This window comes from Mytilus galloprovincialis, chromosome 2, assembly GCF_965363235.1.
Source record: "Mytilus galloprovincialis chromosome 2, xbMytGall1.hap1.1, whole genome shotgun sequence".
Classification (NCBI taxonomy): domain Eukaryota; kingdom Metazoa; phylum Mollusca; class Bivalvia; order Mytilida; family Mytilidae; genus Mytilus; species Mytilus galloprovincialis.
Window position 1 is genome coordinate 111,657,405 of NC_134839.1, and position 19,853 is coordinate 111,677,257.

The following is a 19,853-nucleotide window of genomic DNA, read 5'->3' on the forward strand; positions in this document are numbered from 1 at the left end:
TTATCTATAAACTATATAAAAATATTTAAACAGTATGTTTTTTTTTTTTTTTTTAATTTTCCCTGTAAACATCAAAACATTTACACTTGCGTAGCTCTTAATTATTAATGCGTATAAGATTCATCGACAAAAACACTAATAAGTTCAGCATACGGAACTATCATTCATAATTCTATTTTGTTGTTCGGTCAGCTGCTGATTATTTTTTTTCTATATTTGAAAACTTTAAGATATGTGAAATACATCTGGCCTTTATTTAAACACTTGTAATACTTGCACTATTTTATATCAAATACTTCAAATGACAAATTTTGAACCGTGTGAATTCATTATTTATAGTTAATTTCAAATCACAATCATTTATTTCAGTACAAGCTGAGAAGACATGTGCATCTGATGGTACATGGCAAATACGAGATGGACAACCCTGGACCAATTATCAACCTTGTTTGAACTTTCATGTAAGTTAAACTTGTACGTTGTAACTTCATTGGTTACTTGTCTATGGAATGTCAATATATTATGATTTTCGAACAGCGGTATACTACTGTTGCCTTTATGTAAAATATTATTAGTATTTTTTTTTATCATCGGCGACAGTGTTGAAATTATCTTCATTTGATACTTAGTATCTTTTTGTGGGGATCCTGTTGCTTAGTCTTTAGTTTTCTATGTTTGTTTCGTATTTTATAGTTTCTTTCTTTGTCATGGCGTTGACGGTGTGAATGTTCTTTGGGGTCTTTCCCCTCTTTTTATTGATAAAACAACCCCAAGAGAAGTCAAATGGTGGCATGCCCATCTTCCTACTTAAATCATGTACAGTATCATAGCAACTGTCATTTACGTCAAATTTCTGAATTTCGTTGTTTCAAAAATGTTAATAGATAAAATGTAAACACTGCAGTTATTCATAAAATGGCAATCATACAACTTCTATTTTTTTTTTTTATTCCTTTTAATATTTATTGTCATTCTGCCTGACTTAATAGAAACTTTCTAGATAAATATCATTGACACAGATACAAAAAAATTCTTCATTGACACAATAAAATGTACATTCATTCAAACATATGGTTTTGTTCACATCGCTTGATGTTGTTATGTAAATGTTCAATTAGGTGAACACAGGGAAACGGAGACATTTATTGGAAGATTGGTCATTGAAATATTCAACTGGATTTTATTTCAAAACTTCTTGAGAGAAAATTTAGTATCCTTTTAAAGCATATGATAATATAATTATGTTTAAAATATAACACACATTTTACATCTGTTTTTGTTTCTATCTGAAAGACGAAGCAATTCGATGTTATAATGTAAATGGAAAATAATCAAATGGACATTGATATAATTGGTGTCTGAAAAACAGAGAAAAAAGACAGCAGGCTATTCCCTACCGTTCGACGGTAATTAAATAAACCACGTTTGTTTGTCTCATGTGTTATAATGGAATTGTCAGATATTAAATTAAAGCCAATATATACAACTGAAATATCTAATGATAGAAGTTATATAGTTTGTCGTTTGATTTCAGTACACTTTGGTTTTATGTCAGTGATATGAACGTATTTTAAAATAGTATCCAGATTACACATTGATGAAAATCAAATCGTCTATAGTTATATCAGACAAAGGAAAGGGAACACACAAAGAATTACAGACACCCATGGGTTGTATGAAATACAAACACTTGAACAAATATATGCTAACCTTGTGTATGTGAAATGTTACAATTCCACGGCCGACACTCTGCTAACAGGGAGATTGGTCGGTTAATCTATATTGAGTATGCGGCTATATGGGCGGTTCGTCTGTTAATCGGCTTGGTTATACGTCTGTTAAGAGTAAAACGCACAATTTAATGTCAAACTCTGTTAAATATACAGATTTTTGGCATATTATAAGAACCAAATGAAAAAAAGAAAAGTGTCTGACAAAATGATATCTATCATAGAACATTTCCCACCTGTAAAAACAATTTATAGTCAGCAAAACTAAAAGGCGTCGCGCAGGTATGTAGTATGCATGCTTATACGCACATCAATCTTTTTTAATAAAAGTCGAAACAAACAATTTTGGATATAATTTAAAGGACACAAAAAAGTACTTTGGTTCTAAAAAATAGACTGAAATAAGTAAATATTTCATAAATGTAATATAACGTAATAATAGCACGTTTTAGTAAAAAAATATGGGAATAAAGTCTGTTAATGGGTTGGACAATTAAAATTGTGTCAGTTAAGAGTTATTTAGCCACAACAATAGTTTTGCTACCTTTATATTTTCCCATTGAAAAAGTTAAGAATGAGATGTTCTTGAGTAAATAAAATGACAATACGGAGCAACAGTATCCTTCTAGTAAGAACATTTTTATTTTGGACTTTCTTTGCATTTTATTGAAAGGTGTGTCACTTCAATATAGCGTGATATGGATTGGCCGCTTGAATATGCATGCATTTATTATTAACGTTTTCAATCAGCCTTAATATTTGTGTCTGTTCAAATTAAAGTAGCACGTTCTAAAATCCGATTTAATGTGTCTTTCTGATACAGCACTGGGTACAAAAGATATTTTTTTATTTCCTGTTATGGGCCCAAAAAGGAATAAACATTACAACATCAATAATTTTCATAATACAGTACAAACAATGATAAAAAAAAAAAAAAGAGAAATGAGAACTATTTAGGTAAGAAAAAAGCAACCCAAAAAGAAAAAAAGAAAAATAGATATACATATAAAAAAGAAGATGTGGTATGATTGCCAATGAGACAACTGTCCACAAGAGACCAAAATGACACAGACATTAACAACTATAGGTCACCGTACGGCCTTCAACAATGAGCAAAGCCCATACCGCATAGTCAGCTATATAAGGCCCCGATATGACAATGTAAAATAATTCAAACGAGAAAACTAACTTATTTATATAAAAAAAAAATGCACGAAAAACAAATGTGTCACACATAAACAAACGACAACCACTAAATTACAGGCTCCTGACTTGGGACAGGCACATACATAAATAATGTGGCTGGGGTTAAACATGTTAGCGGGATCCCAACCCTCCCTAACCTGGGACAGTGGTATAACAATACAACATAAGAATATATGTATAGTACACATTAAGTTGGAGCAATTTTTCAATATATACATATAACGTGTTGTTATTCTCATATGCACATGATATTTGTCACTGGACGTTAAACCCTAATTCATCAGCATTATCCAATCGTTTCTTTTCTTCTATTACTTGATCATATGTTGTTTACAAATCATTCTAAAGAAGTAAAAGGAAGGATCGAATGTAGCTACATTTGGTTATCTTAAGTTTTAATTCATTTTATTCGGTTTAGTTCCTTTCTACATCAGTGCAGAGGACAACTGTAGTTGTCCGCATGTAAACTTCTAGCATTTGTCACCAATTTGAGTACATCGCAATGCGTTACTGTTTCATCACCCAAGGGTGTTTAATGTCTGTATTCTTAAACAATTATTATTGTTTTCTCTCTTTTTTAGCAATGCACCACTCTCTACTGTCCATGTCTATTATTCTATATTCTGCGTCTCCATCCAGATTCTCGTGTATACCATGAGGGTCTGGGTTGGGGGTGTTGTTTATTTCTGTATTCTTTAAATTGTTATGCCACTTTTCTCTACATTTTATTTATCTTACTCAATATTACGGATTACAAATGTTTCGAGGTTTGTGATTGGATAACAACACAGAGATGTCAGTATATATTCAGGAAACTGCCGGGGTATATACGACGTTTTTATCCCCAATTGAAACCTCAAAAACGTCATCATAACACCGGTTACTATGTGACGTGGTCATGAGCTATCAGACTGTCAGAGGCTCACAGAGGGAAAATAATGACGTGCTTCAGTCAATAATACATTTTTAATACAAAATCACGCAATTTACACTTATAATACTTTAATTTAATGTTAAAAGTGTTATTATAAATTATTACATACATGATAAAATTATGTCCACAGCAAATTAGAAAATCCTTCACGTATGCTGAAAATATCAGGTTGGGTTTTTCAATATATATGTGTTGTCAACAAATACCTGTACTGAAAAATAACATTACCTGTGTAATTCAGGTCTCAGAAAGGGTATATACTGTCTGAGACCTGAATAACATATATCATTCTTTCTCTATTCTTTACATTCTAGCATCCCAATAAATTTTACTTACTGATGTTTAGTTACATTACGACGTTTATCTCTGATTTATATACTTGTTACCAATGTAGCCGATGACTTTTGAACAGAATCCTCAAGATAAATGCTCCCATTCTTGGATGAAATTAATATTACTTTAATATTACACTTTTTGAAACCATTTTTATCAATTTTCAATTTCTATTGTCTAAATTGTTCATTGTTCATGTGTTGTTTCCGTATATTTTATGTTTCATTGTTCATGTGTTGTTTCCGTATATTTTATGTTTCATTGTTCATGTGTTGTTTCCGTATATTTTATGTTTCATTGTTCATGTGTTGTTTCCGTATATTTTATGTTTCATTGTTCATGTGTTGTTTCCGTATATTTTATGTTTCATTGTTCATGTGTTGTTTCCGTATGTTTTATGTTTCATTGTTCAGGTGTTGTTTCCGTATATTTAAGACGCTCGTCTTGAGCCTACCCATGATCCGACAACACCCCATATAGTAGCAATAAAATTATACTTTTATTGCCATTCATAACTCTTAACAGACCAATTAACAGACCGAGTTTTATACATCTGACCCATTAACAGACCAGGTTTTAAATAAAAATTGATTAATGTCACCAAAATACAGATTTTCGTTAAGATTTTTCACACAATGATATTATTATGGTTAACAAACATAATGCCTGTCTTTTTTCGATGTTCAAAATATTGCATGCAAGTAAATTCGACCAATGTGCCATTTTGTGTACAATTTGTGTGTGTAAAAGTATTGATGAGTAACCCGCCCTTTCATTTTATAGAACGTTTATCGAAGCTAGAAAAAAAATATTACACCACTGGATTCAGTACATTGAATTGTTTTGTCAGACATGAATATTTTTTATTATAAAAATATTTTTAAAAAGTTATACAATGAAACATACTGAACTTGCAATGATTTTCTCGATAACACATGATTAACAGACTTCAGCCAACCCGATTAACAGACCAACCGCCGATATAGCCGCATACTCAATATAGATTAACCGACCAATCTCTCGGTTAGCCGAGTGTCGGCCGTGAATTCTAAAGTTCATATGTATTCATAACGGTGGCTTACTGCATAGGCCTTTTCATTGTATGTCCCTAATTCATATATATGTGAGATAAAGTGTCGATTTAATACTTTCGTTTGCATAATAGAACCATGATTTTAAGTTGAATTTCATGTATTTCGATGGTTTTTATTTCTCTATCTGTTTAATTATGTAGCTCATTCCAGTAAAGGAAAATTAATTCTAAATTATTATAAAAGCACTATCTTGGAATTAAGGGTAGCTATTTTGTTTTGAAGACTCGATAAGTAACTCAAAATTAGTAACAATATTTCAAATAAACTAGAGGCTCTTAAGAGCCTGTGTCGCTCACCTTGGTCTATGTGCATATTAACAATGGACACAGATAAATTCATGACAAAATTGTGTTTTGGTGATGGTGATATGTTTGCAGATCTTTCTTTACTGAACATTCTTGTTGCTACAATTATCTCTATCTATAATGAACTTGGCCCAGTAATTACATTGGAAAACATTTCCTAAGAATTTACAAAAATTAACAAAAATTTATGAAAATTGTTAACAATTGACTATAAAAAGCAATAACTCCTTAAGGGGTCAAATGACAATTTTGGTTGACTTATTTGTAGATCTTATTTTGCTAAACATTATTGCTGTTTACAGTTTATCTCTATCTATAATAATATTCAAGATAATAACCAAAATCTGAAAAATTTCCTTAAAATTACTAATTCGAGGGCAGCAACCCAACAACAGGTTGTCTGATTTGTCTGAAAATTTCAGGGCAGATAGATCTTGACCGGATAATTAATTTTATCCCTTGTCAGATTTGCTCTAAATGCTTTGGTTTTTGAGTTATAAGCCAAAAACTGCATTTTACCCCTATGTTCTATTTTTAGCCATGGCGGCCATCTTGGTTGGTTGGCCGGGTCACACCACACATTTTTTAAACTAGATACCCCAATGATGATTGTGGCCAAGTTTGGTTTAATTTGGCCCAGTAGTTTCAGAGGAGAAGATTTTTGTAAAAGTTAACAGACGACGCCGGACGACGACGGACGACGGACGCAAAGTGATGAGAAAAGCTCACTTGGCCCTTTGCTCCAGGTGAGCTAAAAAAAGGAGAAAGTTATTGGAACTGTAGTAATACAATAGCAACCAAACGACATAAAAAAGGTTATCTATAGGCCGAACATTCTTATCAACATACATTAATGTCAAACAGTGAAGCGAGCTATAATAAATACGAATAGAAAAGTTGTAAATAATTTTAATTGAGACCACAGACTACCTTATATTGCGACCACGAGAAGTATACCTCTTTTGAAAAGTTTCAAACAACGTCAGCGACTGGTACCTTTGATGGTTTATACTTATACATAATATAGAGAGTCATCATTTTTTCGAACATCTAGAATCAATTTGTACCGCGTTTGAAAGTAGATAAAAAAGTAAAACAAAAATACCGAACTCCAATGTAGATTCCAAAAGGGGAAATCCATTAAAACTGGCCGTAAACGTGATTCCTTCTCACCAAACAAAAGAATGACAACAATAGTCACATTATTTAATTTACGATGAAAATGGTGGATTTAGCTAGTTGAACATCTCTCCTGCATGAGAGTTCTTTTTGGTTCCTTTATTTTTACAACATTGGAAAAGCAACCAATAATACATAATAGGTTTATGTGACTTCAATTGAGATATAGTATCAAGAACTGTGCTAACATACATCAAGACAGCAACTGAAAAACATCAAACAATGGTGCAAAGACAACAGCAAAAATGATTTTGGAGTAAATATTATTTGACAAAGACGCCTACAAAAATATTTTTGTAGTTGCTACTTCATACCTTAATTGTTTATTGAGAATGTGTCAACATGTCAACATAATAAAATATTTCTTCAGGCAGTTAATTCGGAAAGTCGGATTCACAAAAGTATTTGATTCCTTTAAAACAGTTGGATGTATTTTTTTTTAATGACGCACACTATTTCATTTCAAAATATAATTTTTCAAACCTTTGATTATTTTAGGGACAAACTGAATTGACTTTATTTTTTATCATTGTTTTACCGTTTGTTTCATGATAACTAGAAATCAGATTATAGCTCTCTCATAACTTTTCAAGATATTAAAAACCTTATGCAAAGATGAATTGAAATGACTTTAACGATAATGGGTCATGGATCATAAAAAAGATAACTTTAATAGGCCAGTACGGAGTCATGATACAGATCTTCCGAGTGCACGTTTTGAACAACAGTCCCGCCTCGATGTTCTAAAAAAAGTGTATATTTTGATACGTGTGAAACGCTATCAAAATAGAAAATGATATATGAGTATTGTGTTGTTTTTCCTTGAAGGGAAGCATGGGTGATTATGACATATAGATTTTTATTTCATCGTTTTAAATATTCCATTTGTACTGCACTTTCAAGTTTGATAGATAATATCTTCATCTGTAAATATGGAAATCAAGTATAATAGCATTTAGGTCGTGTGCCCACATGTTAACGTAATCCTAGTTTTTAATACATGTGTAAGCTTGTTTTTTTTATTTTACACGAGCCAGAATCTTTTAGATGTTAAAACTTTAAAATCGTCACACCCCCTAGATAGTAATGTGTAATCCATAACTATCGTCACACCCCCTAGATAGTAATGTGTAATCAATAACTATTGATAACTATTGATAACATAAGGGGTTATAATTCGGGGTCAAATCGATACGAACATTAATTTTGTGTTTTTGATTTTTACAACCATTTTAAGGCATTGCATGAATGAAACATTTGAAACTGAGATTGTTAATCAATGGATTATCTTTTAATTAAGATGCATTTGATAAAATCCTGATCAATTTCCTCAAACTTTATTTAAGACACATTTACAATTTTAATTAAACTTTACAATGAATGAAAAAAGTCAGTCAGAAAATTTGAATACGGCTGCTTTATGCTCCCATTCAGTAACAAAAACAGCATATGATATTTCACACTGTATTTGCTTTTGAACACCGTTTTGCTTTTAAAAGATGAAATATTTTCTATCACATTTAAGATTCAGAAATTCAGAGCAGAATTGTTTGTTTGAAAATAATCCGAGTTAAACTGTCTTTACATGCCTTTCCTTATTTGTTGGCGTTTTGCTCGAGGAGTTTCAGAGTTTCGTTTATTCTTATTATTTTTAATACTAATACAGTTTTGACCTATACTGTATTGTTTAAAAAGAATAATGCTGGTTGTCTTTTCGTCGTAATCCAGTCTTGTCAAGTTATTGTCGAAGGACAATTGATTTAGCATTGTTCCCTTTTGTTATATATCCCTTTATATTTAAACATGTCAAGATCTACAAAGAAACGCTAATCTTAAAAAAATGAAAATCAAAGATAGTCTGTTTTTATCATCCCCAAGCTTACATTACCCATCAACTTTTTATTTTATCATCAAATATATAAATAATGCCAACTTTTGGACACTTGCACAATCTTTCCGATTTCAACTCAGAAACATAAAATCTAAAAAAACGGGTATTTTGTTAAGTCTAAAACCTGTTGAACTGTATCATGTGCTGATGTGTTACCTTGGGTTATTAAGGTTATGTCATTACAGGAACTAGGTTGTAATGACAAAAACTTGCTGTAGGTTATATTGACATGTTGTGTTGACACTCGTCTTTTGTTGTTGACCAATGCTGATCATTAGAAAACATTTTGTAGTGTGTTTCTTTGGATTCTGTTAGATTGGGATACACAATTATTCATTGCATCAATTTTATAGAAGATTGCAAGGTTCCATGAAATTATACTTGAGTTGTCGTGCAGCATATCAAATTTTGCAAATGCTTTATTGCTTATTGACTTCTATGTTTTACATCTTTTTCCTTTATGTCTAAGTCAAACAATTACTTAAATAAATACCAAATCGTACTACATCTTTTAATTTCTATGACAAAGAAAAAAAATTATTTGGGCGATATAATCCATGTTGTTTTTCTTTCTATATAGTAAATAAATCTCTTAAGATAACACGTCATGTACCATGTCAGGAAAATGTTATATCAAAGTTCGTTTCTGTGTCTTTCTTGATAGTGTTGTGTTTCCGTTGTGTCGTAGTTCTTCTCTTTTATTTGATGTTTCTCTCTCAGTTTCATTTTTTAACCCGGATTTGTTTTTTTTTCTCGGTATACTACTGTTGCCTTTATTTAGTAGAAAAATTCCATTTATCGATTCATACATATACATTATATTGTTCTTTCACAGATCCGTTGACCAATTAATTGATCATTTGTAAATGTAATATGACGTTTCGCTTTATATTAACTATAGTATGAGATAATATTTAATCCGTGAAATATATCTATAACATAAGTATTCTATTCATCTTGATTACTCTGATATAAAGCTGAATATTTTACGATTTAAGGGAATCATGTACCTTACATTTTCGATGATTCTGATTTAATTATCTTTGAAAAAAAATTAAGGTCCTTCAACTGTTTTGAATTTTTCTTCAAAAACATATTTGGGTTTATACTTCATATGTAGCGCCAAAAAAAATGTTAACATCTCACAAATACAAAATATATACATTCGTTGAGTTCAAACTTAAGGCATATGGCAACTGACAAATTGCTTCAACTTTGACGGTAAAGTCTCATGTTGAGAATGATCTGGCTACCCCTAAGGAGCACATGATATCGCAACAGTCTTTGTATATGCTGTTGTTGCTTAGTCTTTTGAATTTTATGTAGTTTTGTTTGAGTGCTTGTTGTCTTTCCGTCGTAATACAGTCTTGTCCTGCTGTTGTTGAATGACAATAGATTTTGGTATTGTTCCCTTTTGTTATCTTCTCCATTTAAAAACATCTCATCAATATCAACAAAGGAACGCTAATCTAAAAAATAATGAAAATCAAAGAGAGCCTGTTTTCATATTTCCCAAGCTAACATTAACCGTCATATTTTATTAGATCAAATCAAATAAAATATCAAAATACTTATGGACAAATGCATCATTTTTCGATTTCAACTCAGAAACATCAAATCTAAAAAGAAATCAAGGGTGTTTTGTTAAGTCTCAAAACGGTTGAACTGTATCATTTGCTAATGTGTTGCCTTGGGTTGTATATTAAGGTTATTTCATTACAGGATTTAGGTTGTGACATAAACTGGCTGTAGGTTATATTGATAACATGTTGTGTTGACACTCGTCTATTGTTGTTGACCAATTCTGACCATTTTAAAACATTTTGTAGTTTGTGTCGGATACACAATTTATTCATAACATCAATTATATAGAACAATGCAAGGATTCATGAAATTATACTTGAGTTTTCGTGCAGTATATACAATTTTGCAAATGCTTTATTGTTTAGTGACTTCTATGTTTTACATTTTTCCTTTATGTCTAAGTCTAACAAACTACTTATATAATTACCAAGTCGTAATACAGCTCCTAATTTCTATGACATAGAAATGAATTTATTCGGGTGATATAATTCATTTTTTCTCTCTATTCTAGAACGAAAATAATTCTTTTCAAATAAAATGTATCAATAGAAAAACCCATGTATTGAATCTAAGTCTTGTGCTAAAAGGAAGAACACTTAATTGATTCATTCATTATTTGGCCCTTTCACAGATCTGTTGAGCAATTAATTGATCATTTGTGATCACAATATGACGTGTCGCTGTATATAAACTTTAGTTGAGATAAAACCTAAGCCTTTTGAATAAATATATATGTATAATATTAGATCTTAATGAATCTGTAATAAAGCTGAATATTTTACGCTTCATGTGAATCATGTTACACACGTTATGAATGATTCTGTTTTAATTATCATTGAAATATTAATTCAAATCAATACATCTTATAGTTTTTTCTTCTTATTTTTTTTTAACTTTTATGTATATATATATGTAACTGATGTGATGTAAACAACTCACCAAATTTAATCTAGATGTATTTTTATCGAATCTCCTACCTTTTTTGTTTTTGTTATACTTTTTCGTTTATACTGACACTTCTGGACAAAAAAATCTGATGGGTCACAATCACTCCGAGTTCATAGTTTAAAACATACTGTATAGTTATATAGTGTTTCTGGTATTCTATCCGATGAACAACGTGGCTGTTTTCCCCATTTGAAATAATGTAAAAAGGGGGGGGTCACAAACAAAATCGGAGAATTAATAACATATTTTTAATTCTTTAGTTGAAAGTATTATCTAGGGATTGTATGTGGATTTCATTGTTGATACCTAGTATTAAGTTCCTACGGACTGAAATAAGCAGACATTATCACCAAAATTATTCCAAAGGGATCTTTTTATCAACTAAATATGTACTATGATATGAAAAATTTTGCCTCAGATTAATGATTCTTCAACATTTTCTGTTTTCTTTGTAGAAACTTTGCTCACATAAAGTTTGCATTTGTTAAAACTAGTGTCGAATCACATGGATTGTCCTGAACATAAATAATATATTTGCTACTGGACTTTAAAAATTCAAACTATCGATCGATAGAATTTTTGTCTGAACGGCCTACATCTGAACAAATTATAGGAAATAAGAACATTTTATAAAAAAAAAACAATACGGGGTACATACGCACATCATGAGACACTTTCCCTGTTGACGCCTCTTTTCCCGCTATGTTTAGTGTTCATACTATTTTCGCAGGTTTTTGGTATTTTTTTACATTGTTTAGTCTTCTAAACAAATGTATGAAATTTGAAAATCGGTAAACTATGTATAGGTTGCATTTCTGTAAAGAACTGCAAGGCAACTTCCTATAGGAACTCCTTTTACAGCTAAAAATGCAATACTTTTACTATGACGTTTTGAAAAAAAATAATATCCTAGAATGGAAAGTTCATTTGGAGTCATTTTTTCAAAAGTCAAAATATAGGGCTGTCCAAAACAAAATTCAAAAATTGTTAACAAGGCAAACGCACGGATACAAAACTCATACATTGTACAAAGCTATCAAAAGCTCTGGCATGACAAAAAAAGAAAACTTTTAAAAAGAAACCAACGACCTGATTATAATTTAAAAAAAAAAAGATTAAAGGATGTGGCGTAGATACACGTTTGGTTTAAACTCCCTTTATTTAGAACAGAGATGTAACAGCGCAACATAAACTATACTTTAAAAGTTAGTCGAAAAGGGTTTGGCTTAAAAGACAATGCACAAAAAGCAACAAACAAAAAACATTATCAAAATTGCCTGTCTAAGCTTTTCATGTTACTGAATGCTAATTCAATTCAAATGTCAAGTAAAGCATCATCCATGTTTTTCCATACCGTTTAGTCAGCGTTTTACCAAGGGATATAGGGTGCAGACGTCATTAACTATCTACAAAAAAAAAAATGGAAACAACACGTTTAATTATTTCAAAATCAGGACTTAAAATATAAGTATCGACATGATGTATGACCATAGGTGTTCAAACATTATTCAAAATGATCAATACATAACTTGATGTTTTTAAATATCCATAATGTGTGGTGCTTGAATATTTTTTTTTACTTTTCTTTAGATCGGGTCTTATGATATGATCAAGCTTTTTACAACCCTATTTACATTTTTTCGTAATGGATGAACTTCATTTCACCCTATAATTGGTTTGCAATAGTCAATGAAGATTGCGTGTACAAAATTCACAATACTTTAAGCTATAATCTTATTGCATAAATATAAAGCGACAAAGATTTGCATGAAATAAATCAAATTTGATTTCAAATACATGAAGCGATTTATTTAGGCTTCTGAACCTGTTTCAAAATGATTAATTGGAAAGAAGGGGTATTTACTATAACGATAATAGAATTAGAGTTTAGGTTTCCGCTGCTTTCAACTTGGATCATAACACTTGATATATAGTCGTTACATATTTATAAACTATCCTTGTTTTTTTTTATTTGGCTTACCGATTAATCTTCGCCTTTTTATTGTCTAGCCATTCATCTACATTATTCTATCTATACAAAAATATTTACAACAAAGAACTCATTTCTCGTTGTACTAAATTAAGGATTCTAGTTTTCCCTCAAGAAAGGAACCATTTAATTTCGAACACTTTTGAAAATAAACTGTTGTGATCTGTTTGTCAATAAAATAACTATCTATCAGAGTTCAAATGACAATTATCTAAATAATGATAGGTCAGCCCACGCCCGTCAACATTTCAAAAACCTCAACTTCAAATGGTTTCAACATGAAATATGTGAAATCATTCAAAGTAAAAAACGGCATCATTTACAACAGTACATTTCACAAACTTGGGACAACGCACGAACCTGAATGTAGATAAATGTTGAAGAATTTACGCGTAGTGTATTGTTGGTTGCTTTATCGCTCGGTACGAACACAAAACGCCGCGATAGTACTAGAGTTATAAGCATAAAAATGGGCGTATTAAGCCCTTTTAATGAGTTCTAAATTACTTTTGAAATGTGATATGAAGATATCCCCGCTATACAGTTATTTGTTCTAGTAGGAATCAAGTAATTTTAATCAGCTCTTTGTTGTTTACACCAATTTTTGCAAAAGGAAAAAGAGCAAGAATGACCTACGACACGCTTTTCAATTTATTTTGACTGGGTCAATGTTTGGTCCTTTTGTAAGGTTAACACCTCTTGGTTTCGAACCATCTTAAGGTCCTCATTTCAAACATGACCATATGTATCGAATCTAAACTCCAATGTTTCGCAGTCTCGTGTTGAAAGATTACTGTTGTCTGTACTTGTGACTAATAGAAAGAACGTTAACATAAAAACTAAAATGTCTGGTTTTATTCATACGAATGAAAAATTATAGGTGACTATAAGAAATAGCGGTAATAAAAATACTAGTCGAATTCATCAATTCAGTGCCTTTTTATGTATTTTGAGAACACGTAGACAATTGGCATTTGAATATATAGCTTTCCTAAATCGACTTTCATTTATTAATCATAAACAGAGATAATTTCTAATAGCATTCACCTTGTACGTTTTAACAGAGTTGATAAGAAAAATTTACCTCGAGTTACGATAGCTTCATTTTATGCAGCCTAGTTGGTCGAATTATCTGGGTTGCTAAACATTGTCCAGGAGGAGACATCTTGTTGCTCAGTATTTAATATTCTATGTTGCGATATTGAAATAATTGTTTGTCTTCTTATCTTTTTTTTTACCATGGCCTTCTTAGTTTGTTTTTGGATTAGTAGTTTGAACGTTCCTATGGTTTCTTTTGATTTTTTTATAACCATAGGCTCAAAATATGTGGATCTAACCTTGTTGGGTTAATTGTCAAAGTAAGTGTAACGAAATTAATAAAATATATAAGAAGATGAAAAACACATTCATATGTATTTGACTAAATTTAAGAGTACTCTGAATTCAAAAATATTTATCGAAAATAATTTTATTTAAATATCCAGTATAATTGTATACACTGCAACTAATAACCTATCTTTTATTAATTAATATTGGAGATTGTGTCCCCCTCCAGGACAAATCAGTAAATGTTATTGAGGTTTGGCGTTGTCAACGTGATGGCAGGTGTTTTTATTCTTGATTACAACACCATTAATAAAGCAAAAAAAAAAGCGAGTTTGAAGTACTTCGCAATTAATTTAGGATATTTCCTTCTGCGTGTGGTACAAAAGAATAAGAAACATGTTTTGAGTTGGAGATCATTTGACATGAAAAAAAAATAACATATTTCTTTGCTATTCATATCAACTTTTTTTTTTACCCTGGATGAATTTTCAAATACAATTATCAATAAGGATATCTTTTGACATAATCTTCTACTTGAGAATTATTCACCCATATATATATATTACGGATTACAAATGTGTCGAGGTTTCTGATTGGATAACAACACAGAGATGTCAGTATATATTCAGAAAACTGCCGGGGTATATACGACGTTTTTATCCCCAATTGGAACCTCAAAAACGTCATCATAACACCGGTTACTATGTGACGTAAATAAACGTTGAAAATATACCGCATAGCCCTATATTTTGACCTTTGAAAAAGTATAAAAGAAATTGTATTGTCGATATCTAAAGAATGAAACCTCAAGCAACATAAAAAAAACGACGAAGGTGAAACACCGATTGTCACACTGGTATGTTTTAAGCAGAAACTCTTATACCATACGAATAACTTAACAACAAAGGTTAGGTCGAATTTTAAAAGATTATTGACACTGATCCCTATAAACTAGATTAAGCTTACCATTATGACATATCAGTATCGCAGACGATAACGGATATTGTCAACTCGGTTAACAAAATCTGTGACTGCTGTACCCAATATTTTGACTAATTTATTTATTATATCTGTTAAATTCACGCATCATTACAAATATAACGGAATTTGATAAGACTGTCAACAAAATGAGAGGTTTAGCGCTATAAAACCAGGTTTAATCCACCATTTTCTACATTTGAAAATGCCTGTACCTAGTAAGGAATATGACAGTTCTTGTCCATTCATTTTTTATGTGTTTTGTCATTTGATTTTGCCATGAGATTAGGGACTTTCCGATTTGATTTTCCTCTGAGTTTAGTATTTTTGTGATTTTACTTTTTCACCAAAAGTATATAAAACAATTGTAGAGTTTTCTAAAAAAAAAAGTAAAATATCAAAAATACCGAACTTAAAGTAAAATTCAAAACGGGAAGGCCCTTATCTAAAATTAAAACCTTAATCACATCAATCGAATAGAAATCAACTGTCATATTCAAATGCTTCTAGCTCTTACAATGCCACAGAAAAAACAGCACTACCTAAGCACTAGTGATTTTAATGCAGTTTATATATGTTACAATTTATTTGAGTAGTGTAGACATGAAAATGTTTGCACCTGTCCTAAGTCAGGAATCTTATTACAGTAGTTGTCGTTTGTTTATGTAATTTATACGTGTTTCTCGTTTCTCGTTTTTTTATTTTATATAGATTAGACCGTTGGTTTTCCCATTTGAATGGTTTTACACTAGTAATTTTGGGGCCCTTTATAGCTTGCTCTTCGGTGTGAGCCAAGGCTCCATGTTGAAGGCCGTACATTAACCTATAATGGTTTACTTTTTTTAAATTGTTATTTGGATTGAGAGTTGTCTCATTGGCACTCACACCACATCTTCTTATATCTATGAAATAAAGTTGACAGCTCATAATTATCTGTTGTGATAACTGATTGTATTCCTACAGATAACAGGTTAATGATCCTTAGAAACTGTCTGTAGTAATGATAATAGGTTAATAATACAATGAATCTAAATAATCAAGTGACACAAGTCCGTTACTCGGATTATAGGTTAATAATCTTTTATAATGGTCCATTATTCGGTGACATGCAAGTTACCAATTATGCGGTCTCCTAAACAAATAATACGTTATTAAGCATAATGTCTTATTATGCAGGTATAAGCAGGCATTTAATTGCAAATGGTAAAACCGTTTTGATTTTTTTTTTCTTGAGCACAATTCCATCCTCATTTTGGAGAAATTTGCAACAACAGTAACGTTTTCTCTTTTAAGCACAATCACAAATAACACCATTATTATTAAAATATATTTTCATGATCGACGTTGCGACATGAGTCTGGATTATCCTTTTTCTATGTAAGTGGTGTGGTCTTATTTTTTCAACTTTTGTTACTTCGATCTGGGCATGTCATCAAATTTTGTTAAAAATACCTTGCATTTGCTTTCATTACTTTGTAGGGGTCTTTTTGCGTTTAGTACTTGTAGGAATTTTTGTTATAAATAAATATATCATTTCAAGACTTTTCCTTCAAATGAACACGATAAATGCTTGAACCATATTTTTGATATCTCATTCTTCACTTTTTAATATTTCAGTGGGCGAAATAAGGATCAGGTATAGCAAAACAACGAAAACAAATTATAATAATTCTTATATGATTTGCATATTAGGGAATATGTTGATATGATTGTTCGAGCAAACTACCGGTAGTTGACCTTGACGTTGGTTATTTTTCGATAGACGACGTTGACCGAACTTCTTTTCGTTACCAATGTAAACAACATGAAGGCGATAATAACACCGACGTTACCAAATTCATTTTTACTGCAGGTTAATTGTTAAATAAAATAATGCACCAAAACATTCGTTTGAATTCTAATAAGAGTTTTTGCAGTTTAATTTTTATCAGATAGCAAATTTCATTGAGTACATATTTTTGCGTTAACAAACAAATATATTCATGCGCCAGACCTATTCAATGACATAAATATACATTTTACGAGTGATAGAGGTAAAAACAATAGAGGTGTGGAAAAATATATTTCCTATCTCAAATTTTAAAAAATTATGAGGATAAAACGCCTTTTTACAGGAATTTATTGGTGTATAAACTGGACCAAGTGATTCATAAAATATATCATAAAAGTCCTTTGGACTTTGATTTGTTTGTGACTGAATTGGTCGAGTTTAAATTTACACCAGTAAATTCCTTTAAAGAGGCGTTTAATCCTATAATAGCGTATCAAACATTCCTATTAGTACTGGCAGCAAGCACAAATTAATAAATTTTTATGATTAATGATCTTGTGATTTTACGTCCGGAACTTTAAACAAAAAAATAACACCACGGGTGCCGTATACGGTACAGGAAACGCTTACCCTTCCGAAGCACCTGATTTCACTTCCGGTTTTTAGTGGAGTTCGAGTTGTTTCTTATTTATTATTTATAACTGTTGATGTAAATATCCTTTGGTTTTGTGAGTCTTTGTTTACTCCTTGGTTGTGATTGTTATGATCTCTATAGGGTGTCTTTATCAGATTCATTTCAACATCATTTTTAGAAAATAAATTTTTAAATTAGACCTCATAATCATAAAAGAGGTGATTTAGTCCATGTGTTGCATATGAAATCTATGGAAGTATTTACATAATATTATTAATATGGGCTCATAAATTGGTGGATGTGATTCGAATGCGTCATCAATTGGAAGATGCATTACCCCAAACAGGTAACAAAACGTGGCTAATCTATGATTCCACTTGAAAAACCGATATAAACATGTATTAGTATGGCGTTCATTATCACTGAACTAGTATATATTTGTTTAGGGGCCAGTTGAAGGACGCCTCCGGGTGCGGGAATTTCTCGCTACATTGAAGACCTGTTGGTGACCTTCTGCTGTTGTTTTTTTTTCTATGGTCGGGTTGTTGTCTCTTTGGCACATTCCCCATTTCCATTCTCAATTTTCTGATACAGTGATTTTATATTGTTGAAATTCGCACTATATAATACTACTTGTGTATTATCTGCAGTCAGCTGCTACGTCATATAATTTTCTTAAGCGCCCCTTGTCTGTTGAAAAGACACTGAGTGGACTCAACTAATACTAGATATTTACACCAAATAACACACAACCAGATCTGGCAGAAAAATTGGCGCCAACTATCAAGATTCAAAATTTCAAAGGAGAGTAATAGTCGGTTGAAGCAAATGATATTTATATTGATTAATTTATGTTCAATAGGGACATAATCCGTTATATATTGCATGATTCGGTCCATTATGACTTTACGTTATTGAATTTTGATTTATCAAAGAGATGATCTTCATATGGCAAAAAATAATAATTGTGTGACATGTTCAATAAAATCTTTTTTTTAAGAAACTGTTCTTTGCATAGATTACCTTAGCTGTATTTGGCAAAACTTTTAGGAATTTTGCTCTTCAACTTCGTACATTATTTTGCCTTTTAAATTTTTTTGGATTCGAGCGTCACTGATGAGACTTTTGTAGACGAAACGTGCGTCTGGCGTATATACTAAATTTAGTCCTAGTATCTATGATGAGTTTATTCACAACCACTGGGTCGATGCCACTGCTGGTAGAGATTTATTTCCCAGAGGGTATCACAAGCCCAGGAGTCAGCACTTTTTGTGGTGACATGAATTGTCATTGATATGGTTATATTTATAAAATTACTGTTTACAAATTTTTGATTTTTTTAAATACTAAGGCTTTTCTACCTCAGGCATAGATTACCTTAGCTGTATTTGGCAAAACTTTTAGGAATTTTGGTTCTCAATACTCTTTAACTTCGTACTTTATTTGGCCTTTCAACTTTTTTGGATTCGAGCGTCACTGATGAGTCTTTTGTAGACAAAACGCGCGTCTGGCGTATATACTAAATTTAGTCCTGGTATCTATGATGAGTTTATTTACAACCACTTGGTCGATGCCACTGCTGGTGGAGATTTATTTCCCCGAGGGTATCACAAGCCCAGTAGACAGCACTTTTTGTGCTGACATGAATTGTCATTGATATGGTTATATTTATAAATTTACTGTTTACAAAGTTTTGATTTTTTTAAATACTAAGGCTTTTCTACCTCAGGTATAGATTACCTTAGCTGTATTTGGCAACACTTTAAGGAATTTTGGTTCTCAATGTTCTTCAACTTCGTACTTTATTTGGCCTTTCAACTTTTTTGTATTCGAACGTCACTTGTGAGTCTTTTGTAGACGAAACGCGCGTCTGGCGTATATACTAAATTTAGTCCTGGTATCTATAATGAGATTATTTGCATTTTGTTTTAAAATATAATTTTCACGTAA

At 31.3% G+C, this 19,853-nt stretch overlaps 1 protein-coding gene across 1 annotated transcript in view; it reads left to right on the forward strand.

Annotated features, from left to right (window-relative positions):
- Nucleotides 1–19,853, forward strand: part of LOC143062499 (calcitonin receptor-like) — a 41,867-nt gene that overhangs the window by 9,142 nt on the left and 12,872 nt on the right. The window contains exon 4 of the mRNA XM_076234172.1: nt 370–461. Within this exon, the coding sequence (XP_076090287.1) occupies nt 370–461 (92 nt within the window). The remainder of the gene's footprint in view (nt 1–369; nt 462–19,853) is intronic.